The sequence below is a fragment of the Myotis lucifugus genome, unplaced genomic scaffold, assembly GCF_000147115.1.
Source record: "Myotis lucifugus unplaced genomic scaffold, Myoluc2.0 scaffold_0, whole genome shotgun sequence".
In the NCBI taxonomy this organism is placed as follows: Eukaryota; Metazoa; Chordata; class Mammalia; order Chiroptera; family Vespertilionidae; genus Myotis; species Myotis lucifugus.
In genome coordinates, this window is record NW_005871048.1 from 46,859,175 (window position 1) to 46,880,826 (window position 21,652).

The window sequence follows — 21,652 nt, forward strand, 5'->3', positions numbered from 1 at the left end:
TCCCACTGTGGGAGTGCACTGACCACCAGGGGACAGATCCTGTGTTGAGCATCTGCCCCTGGTGGTCAATGTGCGTCATTGCAACTGGTCAAAGGGTCATTCAGTTGTTCAGTCGTTTGGTTGCTTAGGCTTTTATATATATAGATACTGTAATAAAAGTTATGTGAGCCCTGGTCGTGGCTCAGTGGTTAGAGCATCAGCCCACCCACGGAAGGGTATTGGATTTAATTCCTAGTCAAGGGCACATACCTGGGTTGCAGTTCCCTCCCCACCCACAGTCAGAGCACCTACAAAAAGCATCCAGTCAATGTGTCTCTTTCACATCAATGTTTCTCTCTCCCTCTCTCTCTCCCCTCCACTCTGTCTGAAAAGCAATGGAAGAAATATCCTCAGGTGAGGATTTAAAAAAAAAAAGTTATGTGAATGTGGTCTATCTCTCTAAATATTTTATTGTACTGTAGTGACTCTTCTTGTGATGATGTGGGTGACAAAATGCCTACGTGAAGACATGAAGTGAGGTGAATGATGCAGGCATTGTATTGCATTAGACTACTTCTAATCTTATGACATGTCAGGAGAATCACCTGCTTTGGGTGATCCTGGATTATCAAGCCATGATAGTTTGATGGTTGGGTGTCAGGAGCAGAAGAAGATGATGATGAAGGGGATATTTTTGCGGGGAGAGGGGTATTGGTTTGTTTTGTGGGGGTTTTGACTAATGTCTTTTCAAAGAACAGTGTATTCAGAAGTTGGTGTCTTTTTCTTAACTCATCAAAGTGTTGCTTCAGAGGTTGTGATCTTTGGTGATCATACAGGTGATTTTAAAGATGTGCTTTAGCCCTAACTGGTTTGGCTCAGTGGATAGAGCGTCGGCCTGCGGACTGAAGGGTCCCAGGTTCGATTCCAGCCAAGGGCATGTACCTTGGTTGCGGGCACATTCCCAGTGGGGAGTGTGCAGGAGGCAGCTGATCGATGTTTCTCTCTCATCGATGTTTCTAACTCTCTATCCCTGTCCCTTCCTCTCTGTAAAAAAATTAATAAAATATATATTTTTAAAAAAAAGATGTGCTTTATCTGAGGATTGTGTTTCATAATTTTGTCCTTTAATATCTGCACAATTCAAAACACTTTGGCAAATTTCAATAATGCCCACATTGCTGATTCTGCTTCAGTTTTTCTTCTTTAGATAACAAGTTCTCTTTATGTTTTATTATTTTACTAGAGGCCTGGTGCACAAAAATTTGTGCACTGGCGGGGGGGTGGGGGAGTGTCCCTCAGCCCCACTTGTGCCCTCTCACAGTCTGGGACCCCTCGGGAAATAACGACCTGCTGGCTTAGGCCTGCTCCCGGCTGGCAGAGGGCAGGCCCAATCCCTAGGTGCAGCCCCTGGTCGGGCTCAAAGCAGGGCCGATTGGGGAGTTGGGGCGCCACCCCCTGTCATGCACAGAGCAGGGCAGATCGGGAGGTTGCAATGCACCCTCAGTCACGCTCAGGGTAGGTCCGATTGGGGGGTTGGGGCGCTGCCCCCTGTCACACTCAAGGCAGGGTGGATGGGGAGGTTGCAGCGCCACCCCCTGTCATGCACAGAGCAGGGCCGATCAGGGGGTTTTGGCGCTGCCCCCTGTCACGCTGATCCCTGTGCCGGGAGGCATATTACCCTTTTACTATATAGGATAGAGGCCTGGTGCACTGGTGGGGGCCGGCTGGTTTGCCCTGAAGGGTGTCCTGGATCAGGGTGGGGGTCCCCACTGGGGTGCCTGGCCAGCCTGGCTTAGGGGCTGAGGGCCGTTTTCAGGTGACTGAAGCTCCCAACCGCTCCTTTTATTCTTTTTTCTTTTTTTTTTATTCTGGGCCAGCTTTAGCTCTGAGGCCTCGGCTGCTGAAAGCCGGTTTCTGCCCTTTGTTTTTCCTTCTGTATTTGATACAATGTTGCGGTCAGGCTGGCTGAAGGCCGGCTGACTGAAAGCTGGTTTCTGGGGTTTTGTTTAGCTTCTACATTTGCAACATAGTGGCTTAGAGTTGCAGCTGAGAGGCCGGCAGCGGCAGGCAGGGAACGTTGGAGTCTGCCATCACTGGAGCAAGCAAGCCTTCCTGTTCGCTTCAGTGCATGGCTGCCGGCCGCCATCGTGGCTGACAGTTAATTTGCATAAGGATATGCTGATTAGCCAATGGGAAGGGTAGCGGTCGTACACTAATTACCATGTTTCTCTTTTATTAGTGTAGATGAGATGTACTGTAAGCCTACAATAACTAAAAATCCACGTGACAGGCACAGATAAGACAAAAAAATCAATGGATCATAAGAGCGAATTCAAAAAAGTTTCCAAGAACATACTGTGCATTTTAGTGCAAGAAATGTTTTCCATCTGTCACATATGTATGTGTACAAAGAAACCAGTTATTACTACAATAAATAGTTGTCATAAACTGCCCATTTATAAAATCGATCTCTCCCAGGTTAACACTATCATGTCTCTTCTTGACCACCAAGTCAACATCTTTGTCTCTCCTCCAAAGTGATGTTGGAGAACTTCTCCAATCACACACAGGCAAAGAAAGCCAAGACAATTGAGAATTCCAGATTTAGACTACTTAGTATTTAAATTGTCATTAAGGCTATTAACAAGTACTTCAAGAGACTGATTTAACTATAAAAGAAGAGGCCCTTAGGAAAACTGATGAAGTCCTCAAAAAGTTTTGCAAAAATGACTTCTTCATTCATGTGATCTGTGCCAGTCAAAAGGAAGTCAGGTATATTGATTCCTGGTATCACATACAATTTATCATCCAATTTCATAAAACATTTATTACTATTGTAAAACTTTTTAAAAAGCAAAGCAAATTATAAAATACTAGTGTCCCGGTGCACGGATTCATGCACACTGAAAGGAAATTAATTAGAAGAAATTATTTTAATATCGCTATTCGCATCTTGCTAATGAAAAGAAAATAGGATTCTACCAAGTCTCCTATCTACCTACTCCAGGATTTCTGTGAGGATCAAATGACATGAGGCACAGGAAAATGCTTCACAAACATTTGGTTAAGCTGTAAAGTGTTTGCACCTAGCTATAAAGCAAGTTGGGTTTCTGGGCTGAAGAAACTCCAAGGATGCTAGTCGCTAGGGAGAGAAAGCCAGGTGTTGTTATGTGACATCATTACCAGGCGCCCACAGCAACTGTTTCCGGGCTGGGCTGGGCTGTGGGCCGCATTTTACGCCATGGGGTCTTGGCAGTATTGGCTGTGATTTGGTGGGGTGTTGCTCCGGGTTGGTGGCTAGGCCTGTGTCTCACTTGGGGGAAGCCGAGTGTTGGTTTGTTGGCACCAGGACTGTGGTGCCATTTATTTTTAAATGGCCAGAGCACATCATGGCAGCTCCTGCATTGAGCGTCTGACCCCTGGTGGTCAGTGTGTGTCATAGCTACCGGTCGGATGGACAGACACTTAGCCTTTTATATATACATATATATATATATATATAGAGAGAGAGAGAGAGAGAGAGAGAGAGAGAGAGAGAGAGAGACTAGAGGCCCAGTGCACAAAATTCGTGCACTGCGGGGGGAGGGAGAGCCCTCAGGGGATGTCCCCACTGGGAGCAGGCCTAAGCCGCAGTCTGGCCTCCCTCTGCGGGAGGCAACCCTGTGATCAGGGGCAGGTGACGCTCCCATCACGCCTCTGCTACTGCCACTGCCAGGGGTGAGGCTGCCTGAGCCTCGGCCACTGCAGCCACTGTGGCTTGCCTGAGCCTCGCCCGGCCCTCATTGCCTGAGCCTCGGGCCCCTGCAACGGCAGCAGCCATCAGCAGCTTGCTGGAGAACTGGGCCGGCCCTGGGCAAGCGGCAGCAGCCATCGGCCACGAGCTTCCCCGTGCTTAACCAATTGGGTGCGCTCATCCAGTGATGGGCAGACCGCATCTTCCAGGGTTCTCCTGGCTGCAGGGTCTCCCTCCGGCCTGAGTCACTGGGTCCGGCTGCTAGAGGAAATTCCCTACATTATTTGTCTGGGCCCCTGGAGGCCTCCATTGATTCCTGACCCTGACCCGAGGGCGTTGAGGGGCGATGGAGGTGGCCTGGGAGTTTGAGGAGCTGCAGGAAGGAGCTGCCTTTCTCAGAACCCCTGACCTGCAGTGCTGGAGGCCAAGGTGGGGTGTGACTGGGCCAGGAGCTCTTAGCTATGGAGCTTGGACTTTCCCTCACCTGCCTTCACTGCTGGGCTTTCCCTTGCTCATCTGCCTTTGCTGCTGGTGCAGAGGTTTCCCTGCAGAGCGGCTCTGCTGCCACTTGGCAGAAGGAACCTGTGGTCCTTCTGGGCAAACAGCAGTGGCCATCGGGAGCGCTCACAGCCACCACCATGTGGGGAGTACAGGCCTCCCTCTGCTGGGCCCGCTGCCCCTGCCCCTGTCCCCGCAGTCGCTTGCCCAGGGCTGGCCCTGGGCAAGTGGCAGCCGCCATCACATCCCCAACGCTGCAAGTCCCCACCTACCACGCCTGTTGCACATGAAGCACAGCTGGTATATTATTTTTTAAGACTATGCAATATTGAGTCAATAGATAGATAGTAATTCCATTAGCTTTAGTTCACGATGGTATAGTCATGTATTTTGGCTTCTCTAATTTGAAAAACCTTCTTTGAAATTCCATCAGTACACTCTCTGTGGGTCTTAAATCATACCAGAGCATGCACAGAGAAGCAAGGCGAATATTCCTCTCAACAATCCCTAGAGGGTTGTAAGACATCTTTCCCTGACACCCTCCTCTCCACCCCAAACCAGTCTTATCTCTTAGGTACTGGATGACTTGAAACATAATAATGTTCCTGAGAATGGATTCCGCCTTTCTGGAGTTCTGACAAACCCTGGTGACCAGCTGTTATAGGCAAAATCTCCTTTGACATAGTTAGCTGTTCTATATAACAGAATAGAGGACACAAAAAGAGGCAATCTTCCAGTCTATGAAAAAACATGGATAATGTTTTCTTTTCAAATAACTAAAACTGAAGAAATTATCTAAACCTTTTTTTATAAATATATTTCTTTGACTTTACAAAATATAATCTATCAAAGATAGTTAATCCCATGAGAACAAACTTCATTGGGCAGTCAAACTGTTTTATCCTCATGTCACCACTGAGCCCAATAAAACATTAATATTCACATTATCAATCTGAAGAAAAACAAAGCAGAAACATGGGCACAGTATTGTATAGGCCTTGGTAATAGAGAGACTTTGACTTGGTTCAGGCTCTGTCACTTAAACGCTGAGTGCTCTGGACACACTATTTAACATCTCCGTCTCTGGCTCTATTTGTTTGCAAAATGTGGCTAGAAATACCTCCTAGGGTTATTTTGGGATTAAAATGAAGTAACATATGTAAAGCACCTGGCACATAGTAAAAGTGCTCATTAAATTTTATTTCCCTTTCCTTCCCTTCCCAGCTGGAGCAGTAGGGGAGGGATACTGGATACATTCCCTTCATCCATAACACTTTTATTTTTCTATGCTACTTGAATTTGGGGGGGAGGAGGGTCTCACTCATGTCGTGTCTTAGAAAATAAACTTGGCTACTGAGAATGCTTGAGGTGAATAGGCCAATACTAGAAGGATAATTGCTGTTTGACAACAAAACCAAAAAACTTCAGTCAGCTATACCTTTGCTCAATGCAGCACTCTTTCCCCATTTTTCCTATTAAGTTCTGCCAACACACAAATAGCTAATTTTGTCAGTGTTACTTTCATACAGATAAACCAGAAAATATGAGATTTTTTAAAATTAATCAAAGTGTTGTCCAGGGACACCCAGAGATCTCTGAGACCCTTTCAGGGTGTCCACAAGACCAAACTTTTTTTTTTCATAATTATATCTAGACATTACTGACCTTTAAACTCTTTCTCATGAGAGTAAACTTAGTAAGCAAAAGGACTGTGAGGTCCTCAATAATTAAGAGATCAGAAAGATAAAGAACTATTTATAATGCACTGCTAAGAAAGGGAAGAAATAACTCCTTTTAGCCAAATCATCTTTGAAATAACATCATTTGCACTTGGATCTTACAGGTCAGTAGTTAATAAGACTCAGCAGAGAAACACTTAAGGGGCAAATTTCTCACGCATGAGCACATACTCAAATCATCTACATTAATTTCACATTAATTAGAATTAATTAAGGTTTCTGGAAAGCAAATATTTATTTCTTCACTGATATTATAAAATAAGCTTTCCTTAAGAGCTTATTTTCCATATCTAAGTTAGATTTTAGTTGCATTTTAAAGGAGACCCACATCAGACTGGAAAGACAACTGTTTCAAAATATACCATTTTGTGATTGTATGTGTATGTGCTCAGTTAACTGAAAAATGGTTTCAAACTCAAAGCATTATTTTAAGCTAAAATAATCTGATAGGCATAAAATAAATATACACTGAAAACTACTGCTTTCAGGGCACATTCTTTTCAGACAAATATGCAGCCTGTGCATGAAGCACTCGAGTAATATATTCTTTGTTGAAAAAGAATTTAACAGAAGTACTGGTGTAGTACCTACACAAATATATCTTTTACCCTTTTCCTAAATAAAAGAACCCCGGGGAAATTAAAGGCAGAAACCAAGGTAATGTAATGTTATGGCTGAAAGGGTGGCAAGGGTTATGAGAGAGTATTTTTTGTGTTTTTCTAAGCTAAGTCAAAACAATGCAAAAGTGTTAACATTTAACACTCTCAAAACAAAGTATATTCATTGGTTAACTAAACCCACTACACTGGCTAAATGTATAGTAACCAATACCTGATTATGTGTCCCTGGTAAAATAGGTGAATTAATCATTGGCCCCCAAAACCTAACTTTTACCTTTCCTAACTCTGAGAACTATAGCACACAAAATCCAACTCACCACACGTTGCAACCATCCATTAAAAAACAACAACTATGTTTTAATTAAAATTGTGCTTAATTTCCAGTTCAGCAGTACTGACACGTTAAGGGCCCAAGATGGAGACAATAAACTCAACTCAAAACCAAGTTATCTAAAATATGATAGTCCTTCTCAACTATATAATTTTCTCAAAGGGAAATCCTAAATTAAAGAGACTGTATCCTGTGAGCTGGTTAATTAAATCCTCCAGCCCTAATTTCTAATACTAAGCTTAAACAGCTCATAGAAAGATATTAGGAGATTTTGCTGGCAATCACTAATGACATGGTTTCCATCTTTCAGAAAATTATTTTTTAAAGGAAAAGCTTTATTTTTAAGTCTACCTTAAAAATGCCTGCTTGGAATAGAATCACTCCTACACTTCATTAATATTTGAGAGAAAGACAATGGCAAATTAATGCAAAGACCAGACTGTAAACCACAGCACACATATAAACAACATAAAAATTTACGAAGCATGCACTAGATGGGCCCAACCAAGAGTTCCCAGTGGCATTCAGTTCAGTATCGGTTTTGTTCTCATTAATGTAGATTCTTGTACCATTTCATACAAAGATCCACATGATAAGAGTTACTGTTAGATCTGAATGGCATTAGGCAGTTATTTAAAACTAGAGGCCCGATGCACGAAATTCATGCAAGGGCCTTGGCCCATGCTGCCGCTGCTGCCGCCACCACCACCACCACCGGGGGCCTCTGCCGAAGCCCCCGCCTGCTGCAGCTTTGTCCAGAAGGAAGGACGTCTAGAAGGACGTCTGCTCTAATTAGCATATTACACTTTTATTATTATAGATTATTTCTAAAAAGACACTTATCCACTAATTTAGCGACCTGCAATGGGCAACTAGGAGCACTAGTTTAAAGGGGGATGGTGCTAGATTTTGTTTATAATCACATCATTCCATTTCATCCCAAATTTTGAAGTACTAAGGGTTCCCCACCACCACCATTACCATCAGGTAATTTTTCAGAACTGAGGGAAACAACCATTGCCCAGACTGAGATTCTGGGTGGGTAATAAACAAGTTAGGTAGACTAATTTGAGTTACTTTAACAACTGTAATGCCACAAAGCGCTTGAGAATTTAAATTATTTGCCCCAATCTGTTAAATTCCACTTTATGCCAGTTTCTCTGATGCCGACATTTTCTAATACAAGCAAAACAGCTCCAGCCTTCTGCCCTTTTTAAAAGGACAGATCTACCAGATTCCCTTGCTGTCAGAATAGCCCCAATGCTGTCCCTTCAGTTCAGGGCTCCCTCTCTCCTGCCCCCAAACTTGGCCTTTCACCTGGGTCTCCAACTTCTGAAGTGCAGATTAAGTTTAACAGAGCCCTATGGTGCCCAAATATTAACTTAGCAGCTCTAAACACCTGTGTCTTACTTCCCAGGGCCTGGATCTAAACAGGAGAGGAGACTGAAAATCCCTTTACCAGTTTATTTCCTGGGTTGTTGCTTACAGCATAACAACCTTCAAAAATGCTTGGCTGTTTGCTTTAGGAGTGGGGGAGAGGGAGTAACTCAGGAGACTAATTTTGTTTACCAGAACCAAGAGGTAAAGAGAAAAGTGTGCTCAGGCTGGGGAGGGGAGAATGCAGGCCTCAGTAGTCAGATTCCACCACCCACACCCTAGAGCTCCAGCCTGACCCCTCAACCCCAACAGGAGCACCACATTTTGGCCCTAGCTGATTCCTAATGCCTTATCTCATTCCCAAGCTCTAACAGACTTAATTCTGCAAAGTGGGCATCACCCTCCCCTTTTTACAGGAATTCTCAGAGAGGTGGTAGAACATACTTGGGATTAAGCGGGCCTGGTAGAAACATGGGTTTTCTAAAATCCAAATGATAACTGTGTACAACTAAATCTTTCCATACCAATACATAAGTGATTTAAAAGAATGAGGCAGATTAACAGATCCAGACACTTGGGTAAACATTGCTAAGTTATAGGACCCTTGGAGGTAGAGCACCATCTTTCATCTCTGCAACCCAAGGATCCAGCACAGCCCTTGCTTGGAATTATAGGCCAGGCTCCTGTAACTATGTCAAATGAAGGAACTCATGGGTTCTTCCAAGTAATACCACCCTACAATGTAGAAGTCACAAGTGACTAAATGCTTTGGCTCTAAGCCCAGGATACTTTAAACTTAACTAAAGACTATTTCTAAGAGTCCACTCCTCTCTTATGAGTTAAGCTAGCAGCAGAGATCTGTGACACCATAGGAAACAGCAGAGGTCTCTGGCATCATTGTCACAGAGGACTGTCCTGGAGGAAACACTCAAGAAGCATGTTAGATGAAAGAACATATGGTATGTGGAACATATAGACTGGTGCTTCTCAAACTGGAATATGCATCAGGATCACCTGGGGGGATTGTTATAACACACTGCTGGGCCCCATGCCATCATCCCAAGTAATGCTGCTGCTGCAGGTCCAGGACTACTGACCTAGATGATTAGAACTATAGTCTAAACAAGTCTAGTCAGAATGTACTCAATTAACATCATAAACAGAATAGTAAAAATATATATAACTTGTGATATAAAGAATGTATACAATTTCTAGCTTATTATGTAACCTAAATGCTTCCCATTCCAAGAAGTCAGGAAAGGTATGTTAAACTGGTCTGAGCATTAAGAAAATAAATAAAATTTTATAGTAACAAAAATATATTACTATAAAGTAAAACCATTTAAAAATCTAGATTAAAATATAAAAATTTAAAAATGATTAATCAGAGTACTTTTTTCCTAAGTACATGGTGATAAAAGAAAAGCAGACAGGTCATCTGTTCAAAATATGAAACTTAGTAAGGCATTTTCACCCATATCTTGGAGCAGTGTAATTACAGGTGACTTTTTATTTTCTTTGTTTTGGTTGGTGTATGGGGAAGTGGTTTTTCTAAAATTTCTACAATGAACACAAATTGCTTAAAGAAAAAAAAAGTGCTTTTGCTAAAATTTTAAAAGTGCTCAAAGTGTTCCTGAGTAAAGAATTTGTCACATAAATGATGTCCAGCACATGTTCTGGGAGACTGATAATGATCACACACCAAATGCTAACAATGAAAGTCATCAATGTGGTCATCACACTACTGACTGGACCAGCCTATTCAGGCAAAAGGACACTTCCAGACTCTCCTTAACCCATGGATGCTCAGTCCTCCTTGTGGCTCAGCCACATTCCAAAGAAAAAGATGTAGTACAGCACTCAAGGTAAGATAAGGCAGAGAAAGACTGGGCAACTTGTTCTCCTTTCAGCCATTAATATCTATTTCCTATTTCCTCTACTCATCCTCATGTATTAAATAAAGAGAATAGAAAGAGAAACATTGATATGAGAGAAACAGTGGATTGGTTGCCTCCCCCACCCATGCCCAGAAATCGAACCCACAACCTGGGCTTGTGCCCTGATGGGAAAATGAACCCATGACCCTTCAGCATATAGGTGCTCCAACCAATTGAGCCACACCAACCACGGCTTGATGAGAACTCTTAAGATCCACTCTCCTAGCAACTCTCAAATATGCTATACAGTATTATTAACCACAGTCACCATGCTGTGCATTATATCCCCATTAATCATTTATTTTATATGTTTGTACCCCTCATCCATTTCACCGACCTCAAATCCCCACCTCTGGCAACCACTAATCTATTCTCTGTATCTATGAGCTTGGATTCTATTTGTTTGATTTTTAGATTCCACGTATAAGTAAAATTATACAGTATGTCTTTCTCTGATTGATTATTCCACTTAACATAATGCCTTCAAAGTTCATCCATGTTGTTGCAAATGGCATGATTACATTTTTAAGGCTAATATTACATTGTGCTCACACACCACACCCACACCCACACACATTTTCTTTATCCATTCATCTATTGAACGATTCTTAGATAGTTTCCATATCTTGGCAATTGTAAATAATGTTACAATGAACATGGGAGTGTATGTATCTTTTCAAGTTAGTGCTTTCATTTTCTTTGGATAAACACCCAGAAGTTAATGGAGTCCAGTATTACACTGAGAAATCTACCTTCTTCCATTTAAAAGGAAAGAAACTTTCCCATATCTCTACTGCCATCCTGGTATAAAGCATTTTCCCTCCAAAAAACAAGAATTTTGTGTATGCTGAGAAAAATAAGAAGAAACCCACTTAAACTGTCATTCCAAAATTCCAAATACATACTCTTGTCTCCCTTACAATCAGACCAAAATTAACTCAGTACTCTGATTAAAATGTCTTAGATTTTGAAGTATTTTATTGCATCTTATTTTTCAAAAGCCACAAGTTATTCATAAAACACCCTCAAAATTAAACATCAGGATTTTTTGTTTTTAGAGTAACTACCACAGGTTAGTTATCACACTTGGGTATAAAACACTTTTTTTTTTAAAGTGAAAGTACTTGTACTTAAACGTTTTCATTATCTCCATGGTGGATGATAATAAAAACAGTGAGTTTTTTCTAAATACAAAACACTAAAGTGGCCCTTGGCTCAATACCCACACCTAAAAACAGTATTCCCAAGAGAAAAGATTGGCCCAAATCCATCATATGACAAGACTGAGCTATAGGATATCAAACATATGCTTACAAAGTGCTCACTTTGGTCAGCGTTAAACTATTTTTTAATTTAATGCACCCTAAATTTACTATATACTTACTCAATGAGAAATACTTAAATCCACATGAAAATAATCATTTACTTAATGATTCTTTCTAGTCAAGTTCTGATTTTGAGAGAAAATATCCCCAAACATCCAGAAGGTATCAAAGTAGCCAAGGTAAAGCTAAAGACCACATTTCCTTTGGGGAGATGGGGGATTTATTGCAGTGTAAAATTTTGCTTTAAAAAACTATAAAATTGAGAAATTAATGTCAATGGGGAAATAAAAAGAAAATAAAAAACTTATTGAAAGTTTTATTACTTCCTACAGGTATCTTAAATAATGTATTTAATGGGATTATAATTTAGATCACAGTTTGTATATTTAAAAAAAACAAACTAATAATCTAGTTAGTCTGTCAATCTTATTCTGACATTTGTACCCTGACTTCCTGAATCTAACTAAAACATTCCTGCCACGGTGCCAACCTCCTAGTCAGGCTTTCTGAAAGGACTAAGGAAGCTCAAGTTCCCCCAGCTGAACAGGAGCCAAACATGTACCACTGCCTCTTCTATGCAGTTGTAAGCAGTTAACACTCAGGATAAATCACTCCAAAATCAAACTTTATTGATCATAATGACAACTATCCTAGCCAGATGGTTAGTCTTCAGGAGTCAGGACATACTTTTAAGGTAACAGGAGCTTCAAACTGTAGTCCCTGGAAACAGACTTCTTGGAACCACATTATCTTTAAATAAATAAACCTCAATTGAATGAAATAAAATTACAGATAGCCCTAAGAAATACAATGACTACTTAAGTGTTCCCAAAATGACCAATGGCAAAATGTTCCTGGGTTCCACCTCCCTGCCCTTATTTCTCCCTCAAGTGCAGAGTTATCCCTGCCCTAAGCTTCACCTTCATGAATTATTTTGCTTAGTTCATGGAGAAAAGGTGGTATATTTGCTTTGTATACTATTTACTACTTTGAAGTCCTGTAAATACTTAGTAACAACAATAATCAACTGATTATGCAGATCAAGCATTCATAGTTCAAAGAAGTATAACCATTAGAGCACCAGGAAGTGATAAAATCTCTAACGGTGGCCTGTAACTGCCCGAGAACTTTATTAACCCACTTTAGGAAAAGATGTTAAGGTGGCAATTAGGTAGAACACATACTTTTTAGCAGCCCTTATTTGGTGTAACAATTTTTTTTAATAAATCACACAAATGAGAAATCATTTAAAGCAAGAGTACATTCCCATTTAGTCCACCCTTTCCCCTTCCTGGAGGAATCGGAAGGCTGATGGGTCCAAATCAAACCACAGACAACCATTTTTACTGCCTTCAGCAATACCCATTTCATATGTGGGGCAAAGAAGAATTTGAACAAATCACCATTCTTTTGCCCACACTTCCCTGCTACTAACAGAATGAAAAAGGGAAAAGTGAGTAGAAAAGATAATCCAGGAAGAGGGGCAGAAAGAAAGGAGGGCAAGAAGGGGCGAGGATGTTAGAAGACAAGAGGTTTCTGGGTGGCTACTAGGTTCAGAGTTTCTAAGAAGCAGTAGGAGTATATCAACTTGGAACACATGTTTCTAAAAGGAAGCTGTTCTTTCATTGCATTGAAGTATTTAGCAGCGTCAGTCCAAACTGTTCAGCACCCCAGGCCATTACTGTGTGCTTTTCTAGTTATGCTGGCAGTGAGGTGACAGACTATTCATACTTCCAGTCAACTTCCTTTTTAGTTACTGCCTGAATCACACCTGGAGATCAATCAGGGAGCAGGTGTTTCACTGAGACTGCCCTCCCATCTGCTTCACACCTGTTTCTATCCTAAAATAGACACACTTATAAGCAGACAGGGGCAAAGTATGAAAGGGATGGAGTGGGTTCCACACAGAGCTTTGTACAGTCAGCATCACTCTCCGTCCCAGCTGTGTTGGGAATGTAACTCTTGGAACTATGACAACAAAATCCCAGTACAACTAATAAATAACTTTTGAGGTGCAGAATGGCATAATTTAATTAGAGGAGAGTTGTGAGATAGTATATATGGCCTTATTCAAAGCTAGGCTATTAAAAACAATCAAATTCTTACAGGATAGCCAAAAAGGCATTTAAAGGAGGAAAGAAGATACTATATTTACAAGGACTGCCAGGGTGAGGTGTTAGAATTTTATGAGGTTTCCCAGCATATTCCCCTTATAGGTGAAATTTCATGTAGGTAATATCAAAATATCCTATATATATCTATCATTACTCTCTGTTCTTATTGGCACTGTGATTTTTCTCAAAATACTTTAATATCTCTAGTCAAGGCTAGTCTCACTCAACCTCCACTCCCAATTATAGCCTTATCCTTTCTCTTTATTCCTAAAATATGCTTACTATTGACTTCCACATGATATATAAATCTTCTCACCATACCCCCATATATTTCTTGGGTCAATGTTTTCATTTTACTGTCTCTAAGCGCATTATTAGATCAGGGTCAGTTTGTCTCTCTGAGGTTGCAACGTCCTTGAAAAGTTTCTTTCAGAATACCTACCAACACACCTCTATCATCTCTCCTCCCCCATACAGAACACACACTATCTCATTCACTAGAGAATCATGGGATTTAGTAAAGCAAATATTAAGTTCTCTAACCATCATAATAAAGTAGTATTGCCATTCAACAAATTAGTTATAAAGGAGAGAATGAAATAATGAAGAGAAGGAAACTAATTTAATATACATGTTCATTTGTATGTAATGTGAAACTTTCTAAGTGATTTCTAGTCTATGATCTCATTTGATCTACAGACCCACATATATATAAAAAAAGAAAAGACACTTGATGGCAATTAAAAGCCAAACACTGTTAACAGATTTTATATTTAAAAGTTTTACCACTCAATAAAATATATATTCTTTTCCCCCTTGTTACAGATAGGGAGAAGGAAAATCAGAGATGGAAGCTATGATCTATGATGTTAATGTTCTACTACTAAGTGGCAGTTCTCCTGATTCTGGCCATATACCATGTTGACTTCAATCTAGCTTAATCAGATTAAGTTTTCTAAATCATAATTGCAGCAAATATTTGAAGAATGATCTATGAGCTACTCAAACCCTGGGCATACCTTAACTATGAGTCTTAACCACATGAAAAAGCCTACCCCTAGGCAGTCAAGAGTACCTGATACTTACACATCCCTACCTCCTCATCCAGCCCCAGCCTACAGATGGGCTATATACTTGGACAGGTCATTCAACCAATTAGGGCCATAGTTTCCTACATATAAAATGTAAGGGGTAGGTTAGACAATTTTTAAGGTTATGTCCACCACTATTTTATTTTTCTCTTATAATAATATTCAACCCTATATAGAACTTTTTTTTTTTTTTGTCAATCATCACCCAAGGATATTTTTTTCCCATTGATTTTTAGAGTGAGTGGAAAGGACAGGGAGAGACAGAGAGAAACATCGATGTGAGAAAGACACATTGATTGGTTGCCTCCCACTTGCACACTGACCAGGCCGGGGACCCAGCCTGCAACCGAGGTACCTGACCTTGACCAGAACTGAACCTGCAACCCTTTCGTTTATGGGCTGACACTCTAACCACTGAGCAACGGCTAAGGCAAACCTATAGAATTTTTTAAACAAATGTTTGAAATCTAGGGAGAGGGTTGAAAATTACCACCTATAAAGTCTATTAAGTTTTCAACTTATATGCTACTGAACACAAAAGACTTGCATTTAATAAGTAGCATTGAATGCTGAAAGATAAAACGACTAGAGTCTACTCATGAAGCTATCTTTACATCTAGGAGGAGTCCAAGATGAGTTGGCCTAATTTCTAAACTCTGGCTGAGAGAACATTATGAATATGTGTATTTTAGTGATAAAACATAGGAAAGACTAACAATTTCAAACTTGGAATCACTGCCTATATTGTTGTGCAATTTTAATTTTTACTCATAATATAATCTCATGTAGATTATACATAATCTAATTAACAAACCCATTAGCTCATGCAATTTCCTCTGCCAAATATGCCCTTTCTCTCCCTCTCTAATCACCTCTGTGACCTATTTTATTTTTTTATATAGAGACTAGAGGCCCCGTGCACGAAATTCGTGTGGGGGAAGGGGGGTGTCCCTCAGCCCAGCCTGCACCCTCTCCAATCTGGGACCCCTCGAGGGATGTCTGACTGCCCGTTTAGGCCCGATCCCAGTGGATTCAGGCCTAAACGAGCAGTCGGACATCCCTCTCACAATCCAGGACTGCTGGCTCCCAACCGCTCGCCTGCCTGCCTGCCTGATTGCCCCTAATTGCTTATGCCTGCCAGCCTGATCACCCCCTGACCACTCCCCTGCCAGCCTGATCGACGCCTAACTGCTCCCCTGCCGGCCCAATTGCCCCTAACTGCCCTCTCTTGCCGGCCTGGTCACCCCTAAATGCCCTCCCCTACTGGCCTAGTTGCCCCTTAACTGCCCTCCCCTGCCGGCCTGATCGCCCCTAACTGCCCTCCCCTGCTGGCCTGATAGCCCACAACTGCCCTCCCTCCCCTGCCGGCCATCTTGTGGTGGCCATCTTTGACCACATGGGGGTGGCCATCTTGTGTGTTGGAGTGATGGTCAATTTGCATATTACTCTTTTATTAGATCACTATTTATATTGCCAAAATTTGAAAACCATCTAACTAGCCAATTATGTTATGAGTGTTTAGTATCTTATGAACTATTTTATTTTGTTATTTTAAATCTTTATTGTTGAGATTACAGATGTCCCTCTTTTTCCCCCCACTGCTCCCCTCCACCTGGTTCCCGCCCCACCCTAGGCCTTCACCACCCTACTGTCTGTGTCCATAGGTAATGCACATATGTAGAGAAGTTCTTTGTTTAATCTCTTCCTGTCTCCCACCTTCCCTCTGAGATTCATCAGTCTGTTCCATGTTTCCATGCCTCTGGTTCTATTTTATTCATCAGTTCATTTTGTTCATTAGATTCCTTGTTCATTTATTTTGATTTTTAGATTCATTGTTGACAGATATGTATTTATTGGCATTTTATTGTTCATAGTTTTTATCTTTTTCTTCTTCTTCTTAAAGAAGGCCCTTCAACATTGCATTAATACTGGTTTAGTGGTGACGAACTCAAGCTTTTTCTTGTCTGTGAAGCTCTTTATCTGACCTTCAATTCTAAATGGCAGCTTTGCTGGGTAGAGTAATCTTGGTTGTAGGTTCTTGCTATTCATCACTTTGAATATTTCTTGCACTCCCTTCTGGCCTGCAAAGTTTCTGTTGAGAAATCAGCTGACAGTTGTATGGGTGCTCCCTTGTAGGTTAACTGCTTTTCTCTTGCTGCTTTTAAGATTCCCTCTTTGTCTTTAACCTTTGGCATTTTAATTATGATGTGTCTTATTGTGGGCCTCTTTGGGCTCATCTTGTTTGGGACTCTGTGCTTCCTGGACTTGTAAATCAATTTATTTCACCAGGGAGGGGAAGTTTTCTGTCATTATTTCCTCAAATAGGTTTTCAATATCTTGTTCTCTCTCTTCTTCTGGCATCCCTATAATGCAAATGTTGGTACACTTGAAGTTGTCCCAGAGGCTCCTTATGCTATCTTTATATTTTTGGATTCTTTTTTCTTTTTGCTCTTCTGATTAGGTGTTTTCTGCTTCCTCATATTCTAAATTGCTGATTTGATTCTTGGCATCCTATACTCTATTGTTGATTCCCTGTAAATTATTCATTTCAGTTAGTGTATGCTTAATTTCTGACTGAGCCCCTGTAGGGCTCAGTGGCTCAGCCTCCACAGTCACCTGAACAGGCACGCTAGGTGCGCCCCTGTGTGGGCTGTGTGCACTGTCTTGTTGTAACTGAGCCTTGATTACTGTTGGCACCACTGGGAGGAACTGACCCCCAGGCCAACTGGCTGCAAGGACCAGCTTTGACTACACCAGAAGAGCTGATGTCCAGGAGACACCCCTATGAAGCAGGACTTGCTTCAGGGGGCTTTGGTGCTCTCCAAGTCTGCCCCTTGAGTGTGTCGCTTATGGATGTAAAGAATTGTAATATGACCTGGTCCGAAACTGTCCACTGAGTGCACTGGATCTGGGGCTTTCCACGAGGTACAAAGTCAGCCACTGCCTGTGCCCTGCCTGGGGCCACCCAGCACAAACTACAGAGCGGTCTGCAGATGGTTACTACTTGTGTTGGGCTTGGAGGTTCCCAGGAGAGTGCAAACTGTGAAGCAAGGCAGGCTGCTGCTAGTGCTGGAACTGGGACCGCTTATCGAGAGGTATGGGGCACGCTGAGTCCAGCTGCTACTTGTTTGAGAGGTTTTAGGAAAGTCTGAAGCTTAAGCCAGGACAGGTGATTCATATGGAAAAGCTGCTGCAAACAGCTTGGGTGGGGCTAAAAACTGGGTAGGACAAGGTCTCAGGGATTCACCAGGGTGAGGTCCAGGTTGATGGAGACTCAGATTTTGTGCCTGCCAATCAGCTCTGTGGTGGGAGAGGGAGTTAGGGAGGGATTTCAGCATAGAAACAGAATTTCTGGAGGATGAGGCCCAGAAATCAGGATTTTAAAAAGATTCCCAGGTGATTCTAATGTGCAGCCAAGGTTGAGAACCACTGCCCTAGATCCTTTCAAGTTGCTGCCCAAGTGCTGGAGCTCAGACGTACTCCAAGTGACGTACTCAGTGAGTCTGGGTACGTCAGTGCGCCAGGCCTTTAAGAGGAACTGTTTGGGTCTCCGGCAGCCTCCGCGTCACTCAGCCATAATCCCCGCTAGTTTTTATAGCCTGAAGTTACGGGGACTTCTCTTCCCAGCACTAGAACCCTGGGCTGAGGGGGTCTTGTGTGGGGCTTGGATCCTTGCTTCTCATGGGAGGTCTCCATAGCCAAGATATCCCTCCAGATTAAAAACATGCCACATAGAGGTGTCAGACTAGCCACTTCCATACCTCCGCCCAGTCTCAATGTGCTTTATTCTATAACTCTAGTTGTAGGACTTCCATTCAGCCAGATTTCAGGCGGTTCTGAATGATGGTTGTTCTGTATTTTAGTTGTAATTGTGATGTGCTTATGGGAGGATGCGAGTACCACATTTACCTACACTGCTATCTTGGTTCCTGCGTATGACCTGTTTTAAATCCATTTATCCACACAGTGAAAAGACCACTACTATCTAGAACCTCACCACCCATTACACACACACAAAAAAATGTTTTTGTTCTTTCTTTTATGCACCAAAGTACTTTCTGCAAATTGTTATTATAGTCCCTTAGCACACAACACTATGGTAAATTGTTCACTCTCCCAGTGAACTGTAAGCTGTTATATTCATCTGTGTGTCCCCAGCACCTACCAGGCACATAGCTGGCATCCATTAAATGAACAGAATTGAAAATGAATAGAAGGAAAAATTTCCCATTCAGTCAACCAACATGACTTTGGACCTGAACATCTCAAATATTCAAGCTCAGACACGTTTTGCTATACTGGGCAGCAAAAGCAAAGTTGAAGTACCCTATAAATTCAGTTCACAGAAAGAACCTTGGTGAAAAGTATTTTTAAAAGGAACAGAGGCAAAAGCTCTCTTGATCTTACAATTTAGTGTGAAAGCAGGCCTTCACTATTTAGGAGGGGGGAAAAAACAAGTCTTCGTATTTCTTATAGATTTGGAGGCCAAGAAAAGTTAAATATTCCCATTATTTTAAAGTAATACTCTTCTAATTGTTCTTTTATTCATGACATTCTTTCTACTTTCTGGAAAGGTAAGAGGAGTTGATTATGTGAAATATCCACTATCTCCTATTTTCTACTCTCCTACTATATGAAGAGGTAGCACTCCTCCCCACCCCCAATCTCCCTTACCTCCTTCCATGAATAATATCTAAAAGACTGCCATTTTTCTATTTCACACAAAATTTGAAAAGAGATCTGGGCCTCATGCCAAAGAATTGTCAATTTTTCAAACAAGATTACCCTACCAAATCAGTCATCTTTCTTCTTCCATTAGAAAAGATATTAAAATAGAATTACACTTCAAAATGTGAGCTCAACATTTTAAAACCACTAAATTTTTTGTATCCTTAATATACTCTAGCTTTTATTTTTCTAGCTTTTCTTTATAGCATTAAACAAAACTGTGGCATGCTTTCCAATCTTAAAGATCTTTCCCATCTTCCCGAATTTGTCACAGACTAGTCCAATTACCAGAGAAAAATACTAAGTCATAACTTGACATTTCAAACATATTCGTGCAATCCAGGTTAGGTAAAAAGGACAACCAAACTATATGTTAGATACATTAACTATACCACATTCTCACGAGAAAGTCAAGTTCTGTAAGAAAATATTTGCTTTTTTATAACCACCAATTTCAAAAGTCTTTTTACATTGGAACAAATCATTTGGAAATAATAGTTTGTCCTTATCTAGTAAGTTAAAACTACATACACTAAATAAGTGTGTATACATAATCCAGAACACTCCATCATTGTCAATGATATCCCCAAACTGGAAGCAACCCAAATGTAAAACAGTAGAATGGATAAACAGTATCTGGGAATAAAAAGTATATTACTATACAGCAATGAGAATGCTACAAGTAACCACGCGGATGAATCAAAAATGTTGAATAAAAGAAGCAAGCACAAAGAATACATAAAGTGTAATTCCATAACTATCTGTTCAATTGTAGGCTTATGTTTTATGTACTGTTTAATATATATTTTATACTTCATAATAATAGGCAGTCTTTTAGTTTAAAAACTCTAGTCTTCACCCATAAAATCCTTATTTTCACTTCGGTTACAGCATTTATAAGTCTGTTTTTCCACCAGACTAGACACTGCTTGAGGGTGGAGATTGATTTTATTCATTTTTGAGCTCCCAGAAGTTCATGGTACACAGCAGATGCTCAACAAATATTGACTGGATAGATGGATGAATGAATAATGAACACAAATCTCAAATGGCAAGGAAATCTCCATGAGGCAGAAGAATATACTGGTAAGTCACTTCCCCTTTCCTGTATACAGGGAAAGACCAGTTTTTTTTAAGTCAGCCCCAAATTTTAACTAGTAACATATATTCTCAAATGCCTATCTATATATATATATAAAACCTTCATATGCAAATAGATCAAACAGTGGAACAACTGAACAACCGGTCGTTGTGTGTTTACCACCAGGGAGTATCAGCCATGGCAGGATGGTGGAGCAGGTGAGCGGGGGCGCCAGACCAAGGCGGGTGGTTGGTCGCTGTCATCAGGGTGAGTCTCTGGTGGTTACTGAAAATTCTTTGCTCCCATGCTCCAAGGTCCTGCTGGGCGCTTGCACCTGCTGCAGGTGCCGGATCCACTCGCACCCACTGCCTGCACCGCACCGGAGCCACCGCTTGCATTCGCTGCTGGCGCCAGCCCCAATCGCTCTACACTGTCAGCGCATGGGAGCGGCAGCAGCGGAGGCAGGAGCAGGGCTGCAGGCAGACAGGACTGGAGCTGCAGCGGGTGGGACCAGGTGGGGGCGCGGAGGATGGACCAAGACCCACCCCTGTGCCCACCACAGCCTTGCAGCCCACAGTTCCTTTCAAGGTGCATGAATTTGTGCACTGGGCCCCTAGTTTCTAATAAGCGGCTACATTTGAACACAGGTTAGTTTTAGGATGTATTTTATTAAAAGTTTAAGGTATTTCTGAGCTCATAGTTCAGTTGCCAAATTCTGATTTTCCCTTTTGCAATACTGCTGCCAGATTCCTGGTTGTCTAACTATATTAATAATTCCTTAATTTAAATACAAAACACATGCACAACCTTCTTTATGAATTTACCCCCAAGAGTTCTAAATGTTTCTCCATTAAAAAGCACATCTCAGCACATCCTGCTGTTCTTAAAGTTGGAATGCTTTCCTCCTCCCAGTTCCCCAGTCTCCCATGGACCATAGTACTGAAATTAGCTATTCATTATATGTGAAGGAGTGCTGGCTGGAGCGGAGCCCTGCAGAGAAAGACTGCTATTTTACATGTCAATTTCAGAACCAAAGCATCTGCTACCTTACTAATATGTATATTTAATGTCTCTGCATAATGTGCAGAATTAGATGCTA

The 21,652-nt window shown here is 41.5% G+C and overlaps 1 protein-coding gene across 1 annotated transcript in view; it reads right to left on the bottom strand.

Annotated features, from left to right (window-relative positions):
* Positions 1 to 20,788, bottom strand: part of ZSWIM6 (zinc finger SWIM-type containing 6) — a gene marked incomplete at its 5' end in the record, with an annotated part of 101,288 nt that extends 80,500 nt beyond the window's left edge. The window contains one exon of the mRNA XM_023751596.1: positions 20,734 to 20,788. Within this exon, the coding sequence (XP_023607364.1) occupies positions 20,734 to 20,788 (55 nt within the window). The remainder of the gene's footprint in view (positions 1 to 20,733) is intronic.
* Between the last annotated feature and the right edge of the window lie 864 nt (positions 20,789 to 21,652).